Here is a 23,423-nt window from a genome sequence, read left to right as displayed (position 1 = left end):
TACTACTATAATGACTTCTTCTACAACTAATACTAACAATAGCTAACACTTATTTAGCACTTACTATGTGCCAGGTACACATGTAAACTCATGATAACCTTGAAGTAGATACTATTATGTTTCCAGTTTCTACAGAGGTGGAAATAGTGACTCAGGGAGGTTAAGCATTTTCTCAAGGTCACACAGTCAAGCATGGTGGGCTTGGACACAGTAGTCCTGCTGACATTTTTTTCTATCTCCTGCCATCATCTCCCCTGCCATCATCTAAGTCTAAGTGACCACCATCTCTCACTTGGACCACCGGAATAGCCTGTGCCCCTCATCTTCCCCATCTCCATTCATTTCCTTACTGTAGCCAAAAGAAATCTTTCTGAAGATCGTATCATATTCTCCTGCTTAAAAGTGTCATTGGCTTCTTTAATAGCAAACTGAAACAAAACCAAAGAAAGCCCTTGGTATGGCCTATAGGTCCCTGCATGGTCCCCATCTCACAGCATAGGCCCCTGATTCAGTGGCCCCTACACTTCCTCCTAATGTACTAGGCTGCCCCCCTCCCACCACAGGGCATTTGCACATGCTCTTTGCTTTCTTTGGACTGCTCTTCTCCTAATCCCTACCCCCAAAACTTCCTTTTAGTTGCTTCTCATCTCTGAGATCTCAGATCTAGATCACATCTCATAGTTCTGTTAATAAAGTACCTCTCTTATGTGACCCTGCCATAATTTTACATTATTTATTAGATTAGTTGATTAGTCTGTCTCTTCATCCGGATCACCCCAAAACCCTGCGTACTTTCATTCAAAATACTTTCCACGGTGACAAGCACACTGAATGGTGTTATCTACAAGTAACCCTGTTGTATAAATAGCACTGATACGGAAAATTGCCATCTACTTTATTCTGTGGACCAATTTACATCAGAACAATCTGGATATGCTCCTATGTGAAAGTTTGACAGGTTCTATTAACTTGAGTGCATAAAATTTTATTTTTTTAACTTAAATCAAGAGGTCCTTTAGAATGTGAATTCCAGAGTTGAGTACATGTCAGCTATGTACTGATCTTTGTGTGAGTACGTTGTGTCCATAGGAATACTCTATTTAAAGGTAGATATCCCAGAAATGCCTAGCTCGGTAGTTCATGTGAGAATAAAATAACATTTGTTGCATGATCATTCTGACTCACGAATCAGGGCAAAGGCAATGCTTAGGTTCGGTTCCGGTCCTCACACTGATGATAATGAACTATGTGCGTTCATAAGGTTATTTAACCTCTCTAAGTACTGGATTTTTTCATCTGTAAAATGGAAGTACTAAAAATACCTCCTCATTGGGTTGTCTCAAGGATTAGATTAGAGAATTCAATAAAGCTCTTAGCTCACTTCCTGGCACACAGTTAATACTCTATCAGGGAAGCTGGCACTGCTGCAGATTCTACCGCTACTGCTCCTAGTGATGAGGATGATGTTATTTTCCCTCAAAGTGATGAGAAGCTTAAAGAAATGATAAGACTTTAAACACCTATCAGGGCAGGACATTCAGCCAGTGGGGGCTTTTCCCTACTTGTAAATCATACCACATAGTCTGGTGTTGACTTTCACTGAGTCCTCTTCTGATGTGCAGAGAAAACCGCTCTGCATGCTGCTCAGGTATTCACCTTCATAAAGACAATTACTAAACCCTCCATTTGTTAGTGGTTTAAGCACCCTTAGTCATTTTCTGTTTCCAATCAATGAAAGTCACTGAGACTAGGGGACTAGAGCTGAAACTAACTTCATTTCCATCAAACAGTTTAGAAAGAAATCAACAGCTACCATGATTCTCTTCCTGGACACGTGACACCTCCTGCCACAGAAGCCCCCACTGACTTTCTGGGAAACTGTGAATGCAGAGAAGTGTCTGTGAAAATTAGGCTAAATCAAGGTCCTCTTCTTCTTTCTCTCCTGTAAACCTGCCAGAGTGCAGCCCCACTGGGCTTTGTAAACAAAGGACAAGATTAGTCATCAAAGGTAGAAGTATTACCATATTAGCCAAATGCCATCAATAGTCTGGAATATGAGTATTTTAGGGACCTTGGCCTTGATGATGAGGAAACTCAGACTTTGGGAGATTTAGTAACTTATTTAGGGTTTACAGGTAACCCAAGACAGAGTCAAGACCATGATGAAAACATTCAGAGATCTAGAAGTAATCATGAAATGGATTACAATAAGTATATAAGGCAGCATAGATATGGTAAAAAATGAGATGTCAGGTCACCAGGGGGTATCTCAAAATCATTTATTAACTAAGCGAGTATTTACTGAGTGATTAGTCTGTCCAAAGCATCATGCTAAATACTGGTGATACTATCATTAGCAGGACCTGGGTCTTGCCCTTTGGGATACATGGTTGAGTTTTCTGTAAAGAGCCTGTTATGGGCTGAGTTTTGTCCACTCCAAAATCCATATGTTGAATTCCTAACCCCCAGAACCTCTCAATGCCATCTTATTTAGAGATAAGGTTCTTATAGAGGTGATCAACTTAAAATGAGGTCAACAGGGTACGCCCTAATTCAATATGACTGTCCTTATAAAAAGAGGACATTAAGAGACAGACAGGGACACAGGGAAAGCAACATGTGGCCATCAAGGCAGAGACTGGGGTGATGATTGGTGTCTACAAGCCAATGGATGCTGAAGATTGCTAGCAAACCATCAGAAGAGGGAATAGGCATGGGACAGATTCACTGTCACAGCCCTCAGAAGGGACCAACCCTGCCAGCACCTTGATCTTGGACCTCTAGACTCCAGAACTGGAAAACAATAAATTTCTGTCGCTGAAGCCACACAGCCTGTGGTTCTCTAATATGGCAGCCCTAGCAAACAAATATAGAGCTCAATAGTAAATATTTTAGGCTTGGTGGGCCATTCGGGCTCTGTCACAACCACTCAGCTCTGCCGCTGTAACACAAAGGCAGCCACAGACAAAGCATAAACAAATAAATGTGGTATTCTAATAATACTTTCTTTACCAAAACATGTGACAAGATGTATTTGGCCTATGGACTGTTTTGCTGACCCCCACTATAAAGTGTTAAGATGAAGACATGTAAAAGGTAAGAGAGTAGCACACAAGAGGGACACCTCATCCAGTCTGGAAATATGGAAATATAGGAGATGTCTTCTCATAAAATGTGTTGAACAAACTGAATTCTGGATGACTAGCACATGTTAACAGAGTGAAGGGAGATGAAGGAGGAGGGAAGACCACCTCGAGCACAGGGAACAATATACACAGAGGTTTGATGCTCTTTGTGGGGCAATGCCCAGCAACATAGTCTGGCAAGAGCATGGTGTATAAAGGAGACTCAGGAACTGAAGATACAGAAGAGGAGGAAACAGATCACGAATTACCTTATGAGTCATATTAAGGCAACCGAGACCCTTGAAGGACTTGAAGCAGAAGAGATGTATGATCATATATGCATTTTAGAAACTTTATTCCAGCTACAAGATAAGATGGTATTGGAGAGGGAGCAAAGTAGAAGTGGGGGACCAGCTAGAAGTCCAGTGAAGAGATGACGGTGGCCTGGAAGAGGGAAGTGGTAGTGAGGATACAGAATAGTGGATGAAATATACATATATACACATATATAAATAGTGGATGAAATACACATATATACATATATAAACATATATGTATTTGAGATATAATGGTTATATATATTTGAGATATAATGGTTAACGGACAGGAAGATTTGGACATTGATCAGATGATAGTGGGTAAATGAGAGGGCAGAGTCAGTATGATACATAGGTCTCTAGCTTGGACAACTAAGCACATGGTAATTCACTCACTGAACAGAGAATACAGGAAAAGTGCAGCTTCAGTGGGAAGATGATGCATGAACTTGGTTTTAGACATGTTAACTTTGAGGCACACTGGATACCAAGAGGAGATACTGAATAAGCAGTAGGATATATGCAGCACAAATATGACTGTTTACAGGAACCTCAAAGGTAAACTAATCCTAGTTTCCATAACCTGATAAAATATTAACAGATGGCCATTCAGCCTTAGTTGAGTGCCTTTAGTGACATGGGTGACCCATTTCTAATTTAGTCTGCTCCAAATGCTCAGAATCTTCTTTATACTGACAACCCACTGCTCTCAGTTCTGCCCTAAGAAGTGGATTAGGATAAATTAAATTCTTCTTTCATTAAAACTATATACTTTTAATAGTTGAAGGCAGGGATCATGTCTAAGGCAGGTCTCCTCTTTCCTAGGACAATAACTCCAACTCCCTCTACTATCCCAGTTGTCCTCAATAGACGATGCCAACTTATCAAGTCCCTCTTCAAGTGCAGGAGTCAAAACTGGAGCCAATACTCTCGGTCTGGCCTAACTAGTGTATAATACGACCGATGATAATCTTCCTTGTTTTAGACACTATACTTTCACTGATGTCATCCAAGGTTACATGAGCATTTCCTGACACGTGAGGATGCCGAAGTTAAAAATTGGGAATGTTATGCCTCTTAACCAAGCTTCTGTTCCCACTCCAGAGTCTCTGGGAAATGTGTTCAAACTGCTCACATCTATAAAAGAAACACTTTCTTATAAGATGGTAACAATTTTCCTAATTACCTCTTCAACAAATATGATTTCTTCATAGCCAGTCTAGTTCCTACAATGCCTCTTTATTTATGATCCATTTACTGAGTACATTCTCAATACCCAGAACAGTACTAGATGTTAAAGGATGGGGAAAAGTCCTCCAGAAGGATGGGATTGGGAAGCTACACCCCCATGTCAGGACTTCCCAACAGTTTCATCATTGTGTTTTGAATGGTAGAATATTCCGTATTATCCTGGAAAAAGATAGTGCTGTACAAAACTTTCTCTCCCCAGTCACAATACACACACAGTACAAAAAAGAAATAAGCTTTTGCTGTTTAAAGTCACTGAGAGTTTGATGTTGTTTGTTACTTCAGCATAATGTAGTCCAATTTATTGACTCAAAACTGGATATGGAAGTAAAGCACTGCTGTAACAAAAAAACTCTAAAATATATGGCATTAAATCAAAACTACAATGAGGTACTACCTCACACCATCATTAAAAGTCAGAATGGCCATCATTAAAAAGTCTACAAATAACAAATGCTGGAGAGGGTGTGGAGAAAAGGGAACCCTCCTACACTGTTGGTGGGAATGTAAATTGGTTCAGCCACTGGGGAGAACAGTACGGAGGTTCCTCAAAAAACTAAAAATAGGATTACCATATGATCCAGCAATCCCACTCCTGGGCATATATCCAGACAAAACTATAATTCAAAAAGGTACATGCACTCCTATGTTCATAGCAGCACTATTCACAATAGCCAAGACATGGAAACATGCTACATGTCCACTGACCGATGAATGGATAAAGAAGATTTGGTACATATATACAATGGAATACTACTCAGCCACAAAAAAGAATGAAATAATGGCATTTGCACCAACATGGATGCAACTAGAGATTATCATACTAAGTGAAGTAAGTCAGAAAGAGAAAGACAAATACCATATGATATCACTTATATGTGGAATCTAAAATATGAAACAAATTAACTTATCTACAAAACAGAAACAGAATCATGGACATAGAGAACAGACTGGTGGTTGCCAAGTTGGAGGGGGTTAGGGAAGGGATGGAGTAGGAAGTTGGGGTTAGCAGATATAGGCTTTTATATATAGAATGGATAAACAACAAGGTCCTACTGTATAGCACAGGGAACTATATTCAGTATCCCATGATAAACCATAATGAAAAAGAATATTAAAAAAAAAGAATGTATATATGTGTATAACTGAATCACTTTACAGTAATAAACACAACATTGTAATTCAACTATACTTCAATTAAAAAAAAAGGCATTAGTCTAGGGGTGAGATGGTGGGAAATGAGAAAACTGTTATTAGCAGAGGGGAGGATCCATATGGGAAGCTGGTAACTTGTCCTTTAGTTTATAGGTCTCAGGGACAGACAAGAGGAGTCACATGTAGATCTGATGGAGAGAATACCATGTACCACCCAGAGTTCCTGGACTTTTAACTTAAAGCTGTGCCTGGATAGGCAGGTTGAGACATCTCTACTGGGGCAGAGAGAAGTGTATTTTTCCTGTCAGAAAGAACACAAGCTAAATCTTTGGTATCCAGAGGGGCAGAATGTACAGTCACTGATTCAGTTTGCCAAATACTGTTGGTTTTCTCTGCCTAAACACATGGTAAAATTGTTCTTCTTATCCTTTGGGGGGTTAGGAGTGGCCATGTAATTTGATTTGGCCTATGAAATGTGATTGGTTGTGATATTTGTCTTTTCCAGGCAGAAAATTCAAGAGCCAAGGTCCCCTTTGGGCATCTTCCTTTGGGGATTATGGAAGCATAGGTTGGAGCCTGCATCCCAATGTGAGAACAACGTGTAACAGAAGCTACTAGGCAACCCTGAATGGATAGGTAGAATAGGCAGGAAATAAACCTTTGCTTACTTTAATACACTAAAATTTGGGAATTTTTGTTACTGAAACATAACTTAACCCAAATGACTGATACACTATGTGAGCTTCAACAAGCCCTATAAGTGTGTGCCTTTGTTTCCTCACCCGTGATGCAGACTTAAAAAAAGAACCTACCTCATAGAATTATTGTAGAGACTGCATGTGCTATATATAAAATATTTACAATAGTGCCTAGGAAGAATAAGTGCTTAATAAATATTAGCTACTGTTTTTTTTTTATTTGAAAGATTTTCACAGATGACACTGATACCCCCATATCATATCCCCTTGGCCCACCTGGTTTCAGCCACAGAGGGTAGCCCTGTGTTTGCTCAGACTTACCTCTGCTGATAAATTCAATGCTGCATTTCTATTTTCTATCGTAATATGGAAGCCTGTTCAATCTATGGGCAGAAACAGTCCAGAGACACTGGGGAGTTACTGGCCCTGGGAGCAACCCTCCTGCTCAAAACCCTCCAAAGATTTCTCTGCAGCTTGAATCAGATCCAAAGTCCCTGCATTTTGAATAAGATCCAAACTCTATCAAATCCTAGAAAAATTTATGTAATCTGGTCCCTTCCAGTCATTTCAGTCTAAACACTCATACTCTCCTGTCCACTCATTAAGTTCCAGCTATACTGGCCCTCTTGATGTTTCTAAAACACATCAAACTTGTTACTGCATCAGAACCTTTGCACTTGCTATAACTTTTGCTGGGAATACACCTCCCTCAGCTCTTTGATGCTTGACTTTTCATCTGACAGAACTCAGCCCAAATGACATCTCCTGAGATAAATTTTCTTTGACCATTCTTGATAAAAGAATGCCTCCAGTCTTATGTTTGTAGGTCCCTTATCCTTCTTTTTCTTTACAGCAAAAATTATGATCTGAAATTATATTAATTCATTTGTTTGCTTGTACATTTTCAGAATTCCCTATTATAAGAAAAGTTCCATGTAGCCAGAGACTTTGTCTTGCTTGTTCACTGATGTTTCTACAAAGCCTAGAACACTACCTGGTACACAGTAAATCCTCAAGAAGTATGTGTTGAATAAAACAGAATGAATGAATCTCCAATTTACAGATAAGGAAATGTGGCTCTGAGAGTTGGAGTAACTTTCCCAAAGTCTTACAGCGTTTCTACAGATGTTCCTGATTCTAAATCCTACTGACTTCTGCAACAGCAAGGTACTGTCTAAAGAGACTGAAGTGTCAGGCAGCAGGCAGGGCGAGATGACATGCAGGTGTTGGATTCTATCGTGGACACAATCAAAACCAAAAAGGCATATTGATCACACTTTCCCCAGGGAGCCCTGAATTGGCAATGGAACGAGATAACTTGAGAAATCTATTGATCTCCCATTTTTGTTATGCTGCACAGGTGACAAGGATCAATGGAGATTTGTACTCTTCTACCCATGACCTTGCGACCTAAATTTGTATTTCCACCCAGATTCCCAAAACTTTGCAAAATGCACAGCTCCGAGTGCCAACACCTTATTTAACTTAGTGTCACCGTCTGTGACAGCTCTGCTTTCCCAGCTCCTGTCAATTCAGAGAAACGTCTCCCCGTCGTCTCCTGCTTCCTGCACCGGAAGCTAGCACGCCCCACCCAGCTGTCCTCTTACTGAGCGTCTGACACACACATTGGCCCACAGCCCGCAGAGGGGCGGGGCTTCTGTCTCGGGGGGCTCTTCAGAAGGGATCTGAGGTCTGAGCAGCCCAACGTTGCTAAAGCACTAGCCCTCTCCCGGCCTCCTTCACTGAGCCTGTGCTTTGCCTGCCTGCTTTCTCTTTCTTTTCTGGCTCAGCTTGAGACAGAGGATCATTCCAGAGGAGGCTCAGGTCTTGGATTTTAACGGCAGTGATGGAAAAACATGAGAATGTTTCCTGGATCTACCAAAAGGAACTGGAAGATCCATTCAAGAAATACCTGAACAACACTGATGACTACCTAGCTTTGCTCTGCGGGCCTCCACGCAGCCACCTCTTCCTGCCGGTGTCTGTGGTGTATACCCTGATTTTTGTGGTGGGGGTCGTTGGCAATCTCCTGGTGTGCCTGGTGATTCTTCGGCACCAGACTATGAAGACACCCACCAATTACTACCTCTTCAGCTTGGCTGTCTCCGACCTCCTGGTCCTGCTTCTCGGGATGCCCCTGGAAGTCTATGAGATGTGGCGCAACTACCCCTTCCTTTTTGGGCCCGTGGGCTGCTACTTCAAGACGGCCCTCTTTGAGACGGTGTGCTTCGCCTCCGTCCTCAGCATCACCGCGGTCAGCGTGGAGCGATACGTGGCCATCCTCCACCCGTTCCGTGCCAAGCTGGAGAGCACCCGGCGGCGGGCCCTCCGAATCCTCGGCCTCGTCTGGGGCTTCTCTGTTCTCTTGTCTCTGCCCAACACCAGCATCCACGGCATCGAACTCCGCTACTTCCCCAATGGGTCCTTCGTCCCGGGCTCTGCCACCTGTACGATCATTAAGCCCATGTGGATCTACAGTTTCATTATCCAGGTCACCTCCTTCCTCTTCTACATCCTCCCCATGACGGTCATCAGTGTCCTCTACTACCTCATGGGGCTCAAAGTGAGTATCCAAGCTGGCTGCAACCGTTATGGCAGCATCCCTTCTTTTTTCTCTTACTCAAAGTTCGGAGAAACATTTAGAACTGGAGAAGTTCAGAATTGGAAGGGAGCATAGAGAAAAATAGGATGAGCTCAGAGGGGAAACCTGGAAGTTAAAGGACTGGATTCAAATTGGACAAACAGTAACCACAACTATAAATCATTTCCTTTAACTCACCTTCCATTGTTCTTCCCTCTATACCTGTGGTTCTCAAACCTAGGTGTTCCTACAAATCACCTGGAAACCTCACTATGGGTACCCATGGGCAGGTCGCTCCCTCCAGGAAAATCTGATTCAGTAGGTCTGAGGTTGAGCCTCATTTTAAATAGCACAAGGTAGCTGCCCACGGAGAGACTGTTTCACACCCTGCTGTCTCTTTCCTGCCCTCACCTGCTTTGCCTGCATTGAAATTTTCCTCTGCACCAACTTGGTCTGAGTATAAAATAAACAATCCCTGCCTATTTTATACTCCAAGATGAGTATAGTTTTAAAGTCAGACCCTTCTTTGTGGTTGCTTTGATCCTTTGGTTGAAATATCAGATTAAAATGCAAAAATATGGCCTAAGTGAGATCAACCTGGACTTCTTTTCAACAGGTGGAGATTGAGGGACGAGGAATTAAACAGAGTACATAAAATAGATTAGAAGACAGTGTGAATAAGAGATAGCTGGAATTAACAGAATATTATTACTTAGTTTGCAACATTTTATAATTAGAGCTTTCTCTCCTGTGCTCATCACGGTAAACCAATTTCTTTCTTTTCTTTTCTTTCTTTCTTTCCCTTTCTTCCTTCCTTCCTTCCTTCCTTTTTTCCTTCTTTCCTTTCTTCTTTCTTTCCTTTTCTTTTTTCCTGGATCTGAATTGTCTGAAACTGTTGTTTTGTTTTGCTTTTGATGAAGTTAGGAGTGAGTCTATATGATTCCTTTCCTGGTATATTCTGCAGCCAAATTCATAGAGATGAAATCTAACTGTGACAGTTTTATACCCATTTAATAGGTAGGTTGTGTAGGAAATAGTCATGAGACCACTTAGACTCCCAGGTCTGGAGCTCACATATAATATGCCTTTAGGCAAAGCCCCTTAATTCTTTCCTGGAGTTAGGTTTTACATTTATAAAATGAAAAGGTTACATCAGATCATATCTAAGTCTCCTGATAGCTCTAACAGCCTGTGATTCCCTAAAAAAAAAGGAAAGGAAAATCTGTGAGTGGGAGCAATGTGAATTATAAATGAAAGTAAAACAAAGCAGACATCACATTCACATCATACATACCAAGATGGCTCTGATACCACGTATTATGTGATAATTAATATACTCCCATCTCAGTGCATCTCTGAGAAAGGTGTGTGTCAGAAATGAGTGTTCCACAGATGGTCCTTTCAAATAAATACTGTGCCTAAGCAGAGTGGCAACGTCTAAGGAGAAAGAACAGATTTTAAGTACAACAGATGTCTGGACACAGGAGTAAATCTAATCAGGCAGAGTTATGCCAGTCTCCGGGAGGGCTGGCCCCTATAATTCCCAGAGACAAGTGTCAACCCAGACTAGTTCACAGTCATCATGTCTTTAGAAAGCCCTGTGTATCCAACTGTGGCGGAAAGGACTTCTGCATGATTCCAAATATCATGAGCCCTATGAGAAATATCCATCCCAAATTTATCAATACCATCTCTTCAAACGGCAAACAATCGCTTGCCTTGGATCAATTTAGAGGAAATATTTAACTGTGAATAGGAAACACGTTTCCCCCCCAAGCAATTAATTTAAGTGTCACTTTGTTTGGTTGTCATGAATCTACAGCTACCTTGTATAAGAAGCTAAGTGACAGCTCAGACAACGGCTTAGAAACCACCCTAGTTTGCTTTGTGTGTGTAGTGCAACTTACAGCATCCTATTCTCAGGAAGGATGAGGTGTTACCCAGAGGACACCAGGAAAGGAACTATGGCTTAGAATGCCACTTCTAAGTAACATTTAATTTAAAGACCTCTAGGCTGGGAATCAGAAGTAGGCCTTAGTCTGTGGCATTGGTCTCAAGACCTTTGCACCTTTTGCTCTATTTTTGCCAGAAATGTTCCTTCTGTCTACTACCACAATCGTTTTTGCCTTTCTAACCCCCACTGATCCTTTAAATCATACTTCACTCACACTTCCTCCAGGAAGCTCTCCCTGATTCCCTAACCACCTGGTTCCTCTCTAGGTGCTCATGATTCTTAGCAATTTCCCATCATTGCATTTATCACAATTTATAATTCTATATTTGTGGTTCCTTAACTTCTTCCTCTCCAACTAGACTGTAAGCTCAATGAATGAGTAAATGAGGCTAAATTATTTCCTTTATTGCTGGACTTCAGCTTCTCTACCTTCAAAATGGGAGACTTGAAAACACTGTCTCAAAAAGCCTTTTTGATCTAAAAGATTTTTGAAGAGATTCAATCAATTCTGAGGAGTACTGATTCTCATGGCAAGTCGAAAGTTATGATTGACTGTGGGCCCCATTGCCTTCAGAAGGCAGAAAACCAAGACTGATGTAATCCCAGGACCAGGGAAGAAGGAGGGGAGCAATACGTATGTTCAAAGCTGAACAATCAGAGCTGCTCCATCGTTACAGGACACAAGTGTCCACTGAGCTGCTCTCCAGGGTTCGAACATAATGGAGTTGGGAAACAGGCAATCCCAGGGCAAGTTCCTTCCCACCTGGGAAGCTCTCACCTAGTCCTTGTATCTCCCACATGCAGCATTAAAGCTTGAGCCAAAGAGGATGGATTATGAATTGTAGCAGAATTCAGCCAGGACAAACAGGGTTGGACTGTTTTTTTTTTAAATAAACGGATTTTGTTCAGATTATAGAGATATTTACACAAAAGCTATGATTATATCTTGGCATCCTAAAGCTATATAAATGAATCACAGTCTACATAAATGAACAGCTGGTGAAATGATTTTAAGCAGTATAAACAACTGATCAGGATTATACATCAATGTGAATGATAATCAACCTCACGTCTCCCCTTCACCTTTCATCTTACATAAAAATAACTAAAAGGAGTGAGGTAGGAAGGGTTCTGAACTTCCTATAGAGTGATGACAATTTTCCTCTCCTATTTTTGTAAGTTGACTTTTAAAGTGTTTAGGGGTGGGTGAGAATAATTAATGGACAAATATCTACTCTACCAAACATCTGAAGGGAAATGAAATTATTCAACAAGAAATAAAGCAGCATTTAATATTGGCTAGACAAACTGGATTCTATTCTACTATGTCAACCCTTTCAAATTCTGCTGGGACAATGTATAATATGCATAAATATTCTGTTTCTGACTCTTCTTCTAGTTGGCTAGTTGTGTCACTGTAACCTAAGGAAGCTGAAATGTGATGATTAATAGACACATCATTTTTCTTTTCAGTGCAAACTGAGTTGTACAAGAAGCCTGTTCATAAAAAGAGTGTGTGCACCATTTGCTTGCTGTTTGATTTAAGGAAGTTTTTCCCTGGGGTGGAGAAATTCCCAGTGAGAATAGTTAGACCCACCGAAGAAGTGACTAACAGATCTTAAAAATCTTTCTTTGTTCTTGACTATGGACTGGAATCAAATAATGGAATAACTACCTTGTACTAAGGACAAAAATTTTTAAGTGGTATGAAATCATTAGAACATAACTGAAGATGAGTTAGGAAGATGTGCAGTTTGGTGCATTGCTCTAACCTTCAACACCAGTGGTTTTCTTCTCAGTGTATCTGGATGCTTCTTTGCATTAGCACGGGTACAGCTTGTGGTGAATGGTACCATGAGAAGGAGAATTTCTAGAAGGGACTCAGTAATGCACATGAGTGGGCCTACAGTGACAAATAAATATTTCATAAAAATGCCTTTCGAGTAAACCCAGGACAATAATCAGAACCACAATGTATGAAACTTTTTTTTTTTTTGGCCATGCTGTGCAGCTTGCAGGATCTCAGTCTCCCACCCAGGGAATGAACCCGGGCCATGGCAGTGAAAGCCCGGAATTCTAACCACTAGGCCACCAGGGAACTCCCAGAATCACAATCTATAACTTACTGAGTATCATGTGCCAGCCATTGAGTTAAGAACTATACCTGCATTATTTTGTTTTACTAGTATATTAATAACATCACCTTTAGTTCTCTCCCATTTATTCCTAATAACTGCACAATATTTTCCCCTATTTCGTTCAAGTTCTAGGTGACTCCGAAGGGTCAAATCTCACAGAACTTCAATCCCTCACTTTCTGAAGACACAGGTATATGTAGGGAACACCAATATATCCAAGAGACAGATGGCCAGTTTTGTTAATCATCTGTGTGGATACTTAAGGGCAGTGCAATGCTGAAAGCAACCTGACTTCTAGGAGCTTACATGTTTGTTAGAGACAGGATACTGATTTGTTGAACTTTGGAGGCAACTATTAATGATCTTTTCTTCCAAGTCTTATTTAATTTTAAATACCTTCTCTAAAATATTCTGTAGGGACTTCCCTGGTGGCGCAGTGGTTAAGAATCCACCTGCCAATGCAGGGGACACAGGTTCGAGCCCTGGTCCGGGAAGATTCCACGTGCCGTGGAGCAACTAAGCCCACGAGCCATAACCACTGAGCACGTGCACCACAACTACTGAGGCCCACGCACCTAGAGCCCGTGCTCGGCAACAGGAGAAGCCACCACAATGAGAAGCCTATGCACTGCAACAGAGAGTAGCCCCACTCGCCGCAACTAGAGAAAGCCTACATGCAACAATGAAGACCCAATGCAGCCAAAAAGAATAAAATAAATAAATAAATAAATTTATTAAAAATAAATAAATTAAATATTCTATAAAAATGCCATCTAGCCCAGGAAGCTCACTGCGTCTTAGAGCATTCTGTTCCACTGTTGCACATAGCACACTAATTTCTTCTCTATACTGAATTGAAATATGTCTCCCTATAATTCAATAAATTGATCCTAATCTACCCTGAGACTATATAAAACAGGTTGAATTTTCCTTCCACTGATGGCCTTAGTTTGTCAAGACTTTCTACATTGCTAATGAGGGAACTCCAACTCAATCTGACAAAATATGAAAGAGAGCATAGACCTGAAAAATCCAGAGGGAGAGCTGGCTCTTGGGGAAGATTAATCCAGTAAGACACACAGTGTCATCAAGGACCTAACTTTATTTCTTTTTCTTTGCTCTTCTTTCTATGGTATTGGTTTCAACCTCCAAATCTGCATAGCAGTCCACTGGTGGCTCTAAGCACATTCCTTATGGTGAGGAAAAAACAAAAAGCTCCCTCTGGTAGTTCCAATAAAAGAGAAATGAAACTTTCATTCCTAAACGTATAAGCAAATATCTGAAATCTCATTGGTCTCAATTATCCAAACACTGTGACTGAAGGAGAGCAGCTAAGTTATCTAGGGACTAAACCTGTATCTGGAGATGGGATCATTCCCACCCAAATTAATGACTATGAAATGGAGAAGGAGTAAATCCACTAGGAAAATCAGGGCACAATTGGTAAGAGAAGAGGAGAATAAATGCTGGAGAACCAATCGGCAAATATATACTATATTATCTTCTAGATATATGATGGTAGTTTATCATGAGACCTTAAAGCTTCTTTTATCTGGCTGACTATCACCACAAATTAGAAACATATGAATTGAGAAAAAATTCACAACTAGATGAATGATGTAGCTCTTCAGTGGTATGTGAGTTCAGAGAAAGGAGAGGACAATGGGCTACAGTGGCCACAAGTAGGTGGGACTTGAACTGGGCAAGAGAGATTGCATGTACAGGAAGTGTTAATATTTGAAATTTTCAGATGCTACTTTAAGGATCACCATATCTTCCAACAAGGAGGAGTATATTTTAACATCTAAACTCAGAAACACATATACCCTTATGGGTAATATTTGTAAAGCAGAGTTTCCCCAAATTGTGCTTCTCAAGATGGTACCAGGTGTTCCACAGAAGTGGGTTGGGAAGGGTATTGTTTAGTCAAAGAAGCACTATCCCCTTTGAGGGTGGGAGATGTGGGATGTGCAAGGTAAGGGTGGAGGAAAGGTGATACACTGTCCCCCATGGAAATGTGTAATGTCCATTAGCACTTTAAGGCTCTGAGAAGACCCAAAATAAAGACTATAAACTTCATGAAGCAGAAATAATACCTGTTTTTGTTTTCTACTGCCTACCCACCACATGGCAGAGGGATGTCATTCTAATAGATGTCTAATAATTATTGAATAAATGAATGGATGAATGAAAACGCCTAACATTTTTTAACTTCAGAATTTCTTATTTTTCAAGGAATATCTATTAATATGCTACAAAACTAGGGTTCTACAGAGTAGCATAGGATAAATGGTTGCCTGGAACTTGGCCACAACCATCTATCCAGTTGAGTTAGGTGACTTTGATCCAACTCCACCTCCAACTTATGGTTAAACATATTCTTACATGTTAACAAATTCTTACATTTCTTTAAGTCCAGTTTTTTGTCTGCAAAATGAGTGTTAGAGTCACACTTCTCAGCTGTTAATGGGAGGAAAAAATGTTTCCCTTTCTTTATATCTCTTTGCATTTCTCTTGCAGCTGAAGAAAGACCAACCCCTTGAAGCAGATGAAGTAACTGCAAATATTCAAAGACCATCCAGAAAATCAGTCACTAAAATGCTGTGTGAGTCCTCCATTTTGTATTTTGCTTGTTTGTTAAAGCAAAGGAGTTATATTTGGTATTGATCAAGTGCTGCTGGGATCTGGATCAAAATTCTCCTGAAACGTAGTGTCATGTTCTGATCTTCTGTGGCTTACTCAAGCATCTAGGACCTGTCTATTTTGTTCTATTTTGGTTTTTAAACCTCAGAATAACACACTAAATCGCAACCATTGTAATACACTCTGTTCAATGCTTGGTAAATCATATCCACTCTAAGAGCCTTTAAGTATCTCTTTTCCCCCCTAAAATGAGCAGGTGGTTCTTACCGATTTTGTGTTACGGGTTTCTTTAAAAATATCGTGGAAACAGTGAATTCTCCACTCAGAAAGTGTACGAACGAACATACATCAAATGTTTTACAATCCACTTCAGGGGGCTCCTGAGCCCCCTGATACCCAAGCTTGGACTCCATGGGATCTTTTACTTCCAGAATAAGGACATCTGGCTGAGAATCCTTCTAAGTAGTCATTCCTCTTATAACATTGTATGATTTTATATAAACGGTACACTCTTTTATATAGATATTTTAAAACACATCCAGGCACTGATTCACACTCTCCCAAAAGAATGTTATAAAAATATATGATCCAACTGGTCTAATGAGATACCAATCAATTAGAGAAAGGAGGTTTATAATATACTTTCCAAGTCACAGCATGAAATTTGGAAGAAACAAATCCTCCAGGCGAATATGCATATGAAACACTCACTGTAACTATGTGACGTCTATGAACCAAAAAAAAAAAAAAAAAAACCCAAAAACCTGTGAGGTCACTGTATGTCTTTTCAACTCTACTAATCACCTTCTTGAAATTTTTTAGCCCCTGTTAGCACCTGACTTTCCCTACTAAGAAATCGAGTGTCTTCAATATTTCTCCCCATTTCTCTTTGATCATAATCTCTCACAAAAGGACTTGAAGTGTACTCACATTAAAGTCACAATGATAAAATATACTGTGAACTATTTGCCTTTGGGGCAGAGAGTTTAATTATAACATGAATTAAATTTTTAACTAGAGGGAATTGTAGGCAGTAGTAAGCAGATTAGGGACTTTTTCTTGGGAGGTAAATTCAGCAGAATCTTCCAGATATTCCTGAAACCACATCATGCAGGCAGACAACTTACTCTGAGTGTTTTAATGCCAACAGGAAACATATGTACTATTTACTATGGAAAACATCAAATGTGCTCTTGAGTACAGAGAATTGTAAAATGAACACCAAAATACCCATCACCCAGCTTTAAAAGTTATCAGCTCATAGCTCATCTTGTTTCCTCTATATCCTTATCTCTCCTTTAGCCCCTACTAGATTATTTTGAGGTAAATCTCAAGCCTCGAAAGGAAAGGAAAGGAAAGTATTTTACAACTTCAGGAGAGAAAAAAACATACATGTTTATTTTTCTGGAGAATAAATGCCCCTTAGAGAAACTATGGTAGCACCAATCTCTGTCTTGGGAGCTGAAAGTAAGAAACTGGAAGGTGCAACTTCCTGTAAATCTGTAATCATTTGAAAATAAATGTAAAAACAAACATAAAGGAAGTGGAAGGAATTCTGTGCTCTAGCAATTTATAATATAATAGACACATCCCCATCCCAATCCTAAGATGCTTGTATTACGCTCATGGTTGTTTGACCTTTCTCTTTCCCCTGACACCTTACAGAATTTTAAATGATTAAAATCATAGAAACGTCTAATTTTTTTCTAGAAAAACAAGACAAATTCATACTATACTTCATAGTTTGTTATTAATCTATAACTTTAAAGAACACCAAGTTGCTTGAACACAATCATTTTACTTATATATCCAGTTTATGTGATTCCAACAGTCTACCTGCAACATAATTTATTTTCCACAATAGAATGTTTTCAGAACTTTGAATACATTCAATACTATTCTAAATATCCTGAAGGAAACTTACATTACACAAGAAATCCTTTACAACCATATGGAAAACTGATTCTCAATCCTATAAAATTCATTCTTATGTTTACATATTCTATGTAGAGTCTCTTTAGGATCTAGTTGGCCTTTAGCAATTATAACGTAACAAAGATGGAGGGGAAATGCTAGAAGGAATGGATGAACTCAGGGTGGGCACTGTATACCTATTCTTGCTTTGACTGCCTTTGACTCTCCCCTTCATCATCCCTTTCCAGTTGTTTTGGTCTTAGTGTTTGCTATCTGTTGGGCCCCATTCCACATTGATCGGCTCTTCTTCAGCTTTGTGGAGGAGTGGACTGAATCCCTGGCTGCTGTGTTCAATCTCATCCATGTGGTATCAGGTAAAATTTAGCTTGTTGGGGTGTATCACAGGTGTCCAGGTAACTGCAGCTTCTTCATCTTGCTTAGAGCAGTAGGTTCTATCTGTATATACCAATTTATCATGGGGATCTGCCATACTGTAATGAAGACACTGGATTTTTATTTTATTTAAGTATTGATTAGGTATGTTACAGGTTCAAAAGAAATACATCGTATTACTATTTGAGACTCTACTTTATGAAAGACCTCAACTCTAAGCTTGATGATTACAGCAGGAAAATGGTCAAAGGAATGATTCCTTTGGTTCTCCTTTCAATGGCCATGTGATTTAATTGGTTCTTATTTATTAAACATCCATGTCCCTGAAATCCTGTATTGTCTTCAGCAAGTGTTAGACCCTCATGAAAGCCAGCCAAAGCGTAATCATGGGGCCTCAAGGTCTGCTTTTAGGCTACTTTAATGCTGCTTGTTAAGGACACCATAGAATACGAGAGAGAGTGGTTGAAAGGTTACTAAATCAGAGGACCTGGATTTGCATCTCAATACCACCATTTATATTCTGAGTGATACGCAGAATATGGATTTCTTCTTGCCAAAGTTTCCTCAACTGTAAGGTGGCAATAATGCCTGCTCTATATACAACACAGGCTGATGGTAAGAAGCAAATAAAATAATAGCTATTGAAGAACTTTTTAAGCTGTAAAATGCTATAGCCTATCTTCTACAACCATCACAAGTTTGTAAAGTAGATATTATCATCAACATTTTATGGTTAAAAAAACAGTTCTACAAAGAAGAAGTGACTTGTCCAAAGACACTCAGTTGGCAAATGGTAAAAACAAGGTTCAGGCCTGCGTCACCTAACTTCCAGTTCAGGGTTCTTTCCTCTAAAATGGAGCAAAGAATGGCCACCTGAGTCTTTCTTTCCCAGTCAGTGTAACTATTAGTCTTAGGGTCACACCACTTCTATCCCTCTACCTCTGCTAGTCACTGGACGGTCCTATGGGCTCTTTATCAAAGACATCATTAAGGAAGAAAGATAAGATCAATTTATGCAAGTTAAGCTCCAGATGTGCACAGAACAGAAACAATAGCATTCATATGTATACTGAATACCATATATATTATCTATTTTCTACAACCACCTTTTTTGTACTCAGCAGGGCTTGTGTACAGTTTATACCTGGACATTAGGACTTTCCTCCACGTTAAACTATTTATTATTCTGGACAAAAAAATCAAAAATGTTTATGGCTCTGATCTTTGTGGTTAGTCTTAGAAAATGGGAGTGTTTAAATAATATATACACTACTATATGTAAAATAGATAACAAATAAGGACCTACTGTAGAGCACAAGGAATTCTACTCAATACTAGAGTGGATATATGTATAACTGATTCACTTCGTTGCACACCTGAAACTAACACAACATTGTAAATCAACTCTACTCTAATAAAATTTTTTTTAAATAAAATAAGTTATTCTTTAAAAAAATTGGAAAACACACAAGATCACATGAAGCTTGATCTACACTTCTCCAGAGGCATCAAGACAACCATTTTAAGATTCCCAAGTTGTTCATTTACGATAACATTTTCCTGTTAAGATGTAATTTCTCCCTTTCCCACCTTGCCAACCAGATGATGTCTAAACCTCTTAAATGCTACCCCAGAAATGGCCCCAACTTGCCTTTTGACCCTCAAGTTATAGTATTTTCATTCATAAACCATGTATTGAATGCTTGTCAAACTGGTGAATTAGGGATTTCTGCACATTCTGCATTATTCTTGCACAATAATCATTCTCTAGCACACTGGTGCACGCTAAGCCTTCTACTTGCAGCACTCTCTCCTCTCTTCCCCAATATCTCCTACCCATTTCATGGTCTCGCTAGAGTCCAATCACCCCCATTAAATTTGTCATGACCATTAGAGTTCTTGTGTTTATGCCATCACGTGAATTTCCATAGCATGACTGTTGGTGTCACATATTTTGCTCTTTTCTTAACGGATACTGTTTGGTACCATCCTTTTGTTAATTACTGAAATTAGGCATAAATCTTGTTCTGCAATACTATTCCAAGTTCTTGGAGAACAAAGTCTAAATCCACTACCTTCCAATGTGCCTCAAAGTCGTATAATGAGTTCAATCAGTATTTATTTATTTATTTTTTGCGGTATGCGAGCCTCTCAATGTTGTGGCCTCTCCCGTTGCGGAGCACAGGCTCCGGACGCGCAGGCTCAGCGGCCATGGCTCACGGGCCCAGCCGCTCCGCGGCATGTGGGATCTTCCCGGACCAGGGCACGAACCTATGTCCCCTGCATCGGCAGCCGGACTCTCAACCACTGCGCCACCAGGGAATCCCAGTATTTCTTTATTGAACAAATTAACAGTCTATAGAAATATTACCGTCCTACACTCCTCCCTGCCCAATTCTGTCCACAGGGCATATGGCACTCTGAATGTCCTGAACTATATAAATGAGGACAACAGTGAATGTGTTGAGGACAGCACCTATCACTTGTTTTATATTCTTATTCTCAGCCCTTCTGTAGACAGTAACTCAATTTAATCCTCACAATAATCCAGGGAGGTGAGTTAAAAAGGTATTATCATCCCCACTTTACAGAGAAAAGGAAATTGAAGTGCCCGTTCTGTCCAGGGTCACAGAACAAGCAAAGGCCAAGATCAGAAACTAAGTCCTCTGATTCTCAACCTTAGGCTCCCCTTGGGCCTTGCGAAAATAGAATAGGATATGGTAATAAAGGAAAAGTGAATACCAACCAAGAAAATGGCAGTGTGCAAGACATTTGGTGGAGAAAACAAATGGAAAAATACAAATATTCAATAAGGTGGGAAATAAGGTGGGAAGAACCATCAAGGGGAAAGGCTAGGCAGGGAAAAGACATTGGGGAATACCTCTTTGAAGAGATATTTAGCATTTTAAGAAGTCTCAGCAGAGACTATGTCTTGACTGATTTACTATTCCTCCATTACTTGCAGTTTCAAATGATAGATTTAAGCAAAACTCCAATGAGATAAAAAAAAAAAAATCTCTCTTTCCTCTGATACTTAAGCATCTCTCGTTAATGCTATGGGAACATGTTCGTTGATTAAACAAGTGGGGATCAAAGGAAGTTGCCAAACATCTCAGAGAGATCCCATGCCAGCCTCAATTTTTCCAAGACTCTTTAATCTTTCTGGGTTTGATTCCTAAGTACACAGGTGGTAGATCTGTTCAGAGCATTTTGTATTCTCAATTAGAGTCTTATGTATATTATCACTTCCAAACGAGGCAATCAAAGGGATTCAAGACCTTTGTTAAATAGTTATGCTTCTCCCTGTCATACCTCTCCCCCAATTTCTCCTTGGCATGTCTCTTAATCTCCTGCATTCCAGGTGTCCTCTTCTACCTGAGCTCAGCTGTCAACCCCATTATCTACAACCTACTCTCTCGCCGCTTCCGAGCAGCATTCCGGAATGTGATCACTCCTTCCTGCAAACAGCGGCCCTCCCAGAACCACCCACAGGGGCCATCTGTGCAGCAGAACATCTTCCTGACAGAATGTCACCTTGTGAAGCTGACCGAAGATGTGGGTCCCCAGTTCCCTTGTCAGCTGTCCATCTGCAGCTCTCATTTCCCCACAGCCCCCTGTACTGGACAGGCACTAAGAAAGGAACTCTCAAAGAGCTGACGTTCCTCTATGGCTACACACTAGAGGGAGGGACATCCCATAATTTACGCCTTCCTGTATGATATTAAGGAGGTAAAATGACCCTTAGAACTTATATATCCAATTCTAGTTTTTTTTTTTTTTAACAAATGTGAAAACTGCTACTTAAATCCAGATCTAAAACCCAGAACCTCCTGATTTTTAGTTAGCTTTCCACTATCTTAACTGCTTCATGCCCCTTTATTAGTTCATGAAAAGAACATGACTAGCAAAGCATGGCACATATACTTTGAGCCATTTCCACTATTGGGAATGGTTTGTCCTGTTATTCACACTCTGAATCAGGCTGTCTTTCCTACAACCAGTGGTTTCTGTGAGACACAGAGGGAGACATGGAGAAGCTGTTTATATGATTTGAGGGGTCCACGCCAGTTCTTCCATAGCAAGCTATTTACCCTACTGCCTCATATTGTGCCATTATAATGTGATTCCTTGGAGTCCTGAAGCCTTTGACTTTAAGAGTCCTCCTGATAACACAGGAATGCTCCTCAGAACTATTATTCCCACCTGTTCCAATCCCCAAGTCATTACCAGACATTCCTCACCAGGGGTGGAATTAGATACAAGTTCCACTTAGAGAAGAATGGGAAGAGGGAGAAGGCTATGGTGGAAGGTCCAAAGAATCAAACCATACCAAACATAAACTTAGTTGTTTCATAATTTGGTCTAGACTTGGATTTCTAATAACTTATGCCATAAGCAGACAGAGGTACGTCTACTGTCTCAGAACAGAGACAAGTCAAATGGTGACTATTGGTCTCAAACCCATGACTTCCCCCTACTCAATCCTTCATTACCTCTATAACACTGTCACTCATATAATATAGGTAAAATCTACCTTCCAGACTCACCTTCCATTGTATCATCACAAATACTATATATTTCTACTCAAATTGAATTACTTGCTCTTATGAAAACACACCCCCGTTTCCCCAGCTGCATATATATGTTTATAGAATGCCTTCTATATTTCCATTCTCCATCTGATGAGATCCTACCCATTCTTCAATGTCCAGCTCAAAATGGTACCTCTTCCATGAAACCATGCTTGATTTATTCAAATAGAAGTGGTATCTGACTCTTCTATCAGTTTATGTCTCTTAAGCTCTTTCTTCACACTGCTCTGTATTTCCATGATTTATATTCTTGCTTTGCCAGAATGTAAATTTGTCAAAGGCATGAAGTAGCCTGTGTTCCTTTTTGCTGTTACTGGAATCCTGACAATATCGATAACAGTGGTAGATGTTCAATAAATATGTGATGAGTTGTCTCACATTCCAATGTACTGAGCCAAATAAACAGCTCCAAACGAAACCGTGTTAAAGAGCTGAAAGACTAAGATTCTGTTTCTGACAGGGTCGTCTGACCTTCAGTTGGCCGTTTAATCAGCCATGATTATAACGGCATGCCTGCTGTGCTTGCCACGTGAGAAGGCTCTTCTCAGCCCCAGGCTTTACTGATGATGAAACATGCAAACTCTAGCTTTTTAGTCTCTGAATTCTCCCCAAGTTGAAAGAACCATTCTACTAAAAAATGAGAATACTGGTCTCTGACATCACTT

General features: G+C 40.1%; 1 protein-coding gene across 1 annotated transcript; it reads left to right on the top strand.

Moving 5' to 3' along the window:
- Positions 1-8,389: 8,389 nt before the first annotated feature.
- NMUR2 (neuromedin U receptor 2) lies at positions 8,390-21,823 on the top strand (the record flags this gene model as incomplete). Its single annotated transcript, XM_082651092.1, has 4 exons — positions 8,390-9,106; positions 15,737-15,821; positions 18,022-18,147; positions 21,528-21,823. The coding sequence occupies 4 exons, from the start codon at positions 8,390-8,392 to the stop codon at positions 21,821-21,823; spliced, it is 1,224 nt and encodes a 407-aa protein (XP_082507218.1).
- Positions 21,824-23,423: the final 1,600 nt, after the last annotated feature.

The sequence above is a fragment of the Grampus griseus genome (assembly GCF_964374135.1).
Source record: "Grampus griseus genome assembly, chromosome: 3".
NCBI lineage: Eukaryota > Metazoa > Chordata > Mammalia > Artiodactyla > Delphinidae > Grampus > Grampus griseus.
The sequence above is the reverse complement of the archived record's forward strand: the minus strand, read 5'-3'. Positions and strand labels throughout refer to the sequence as shown.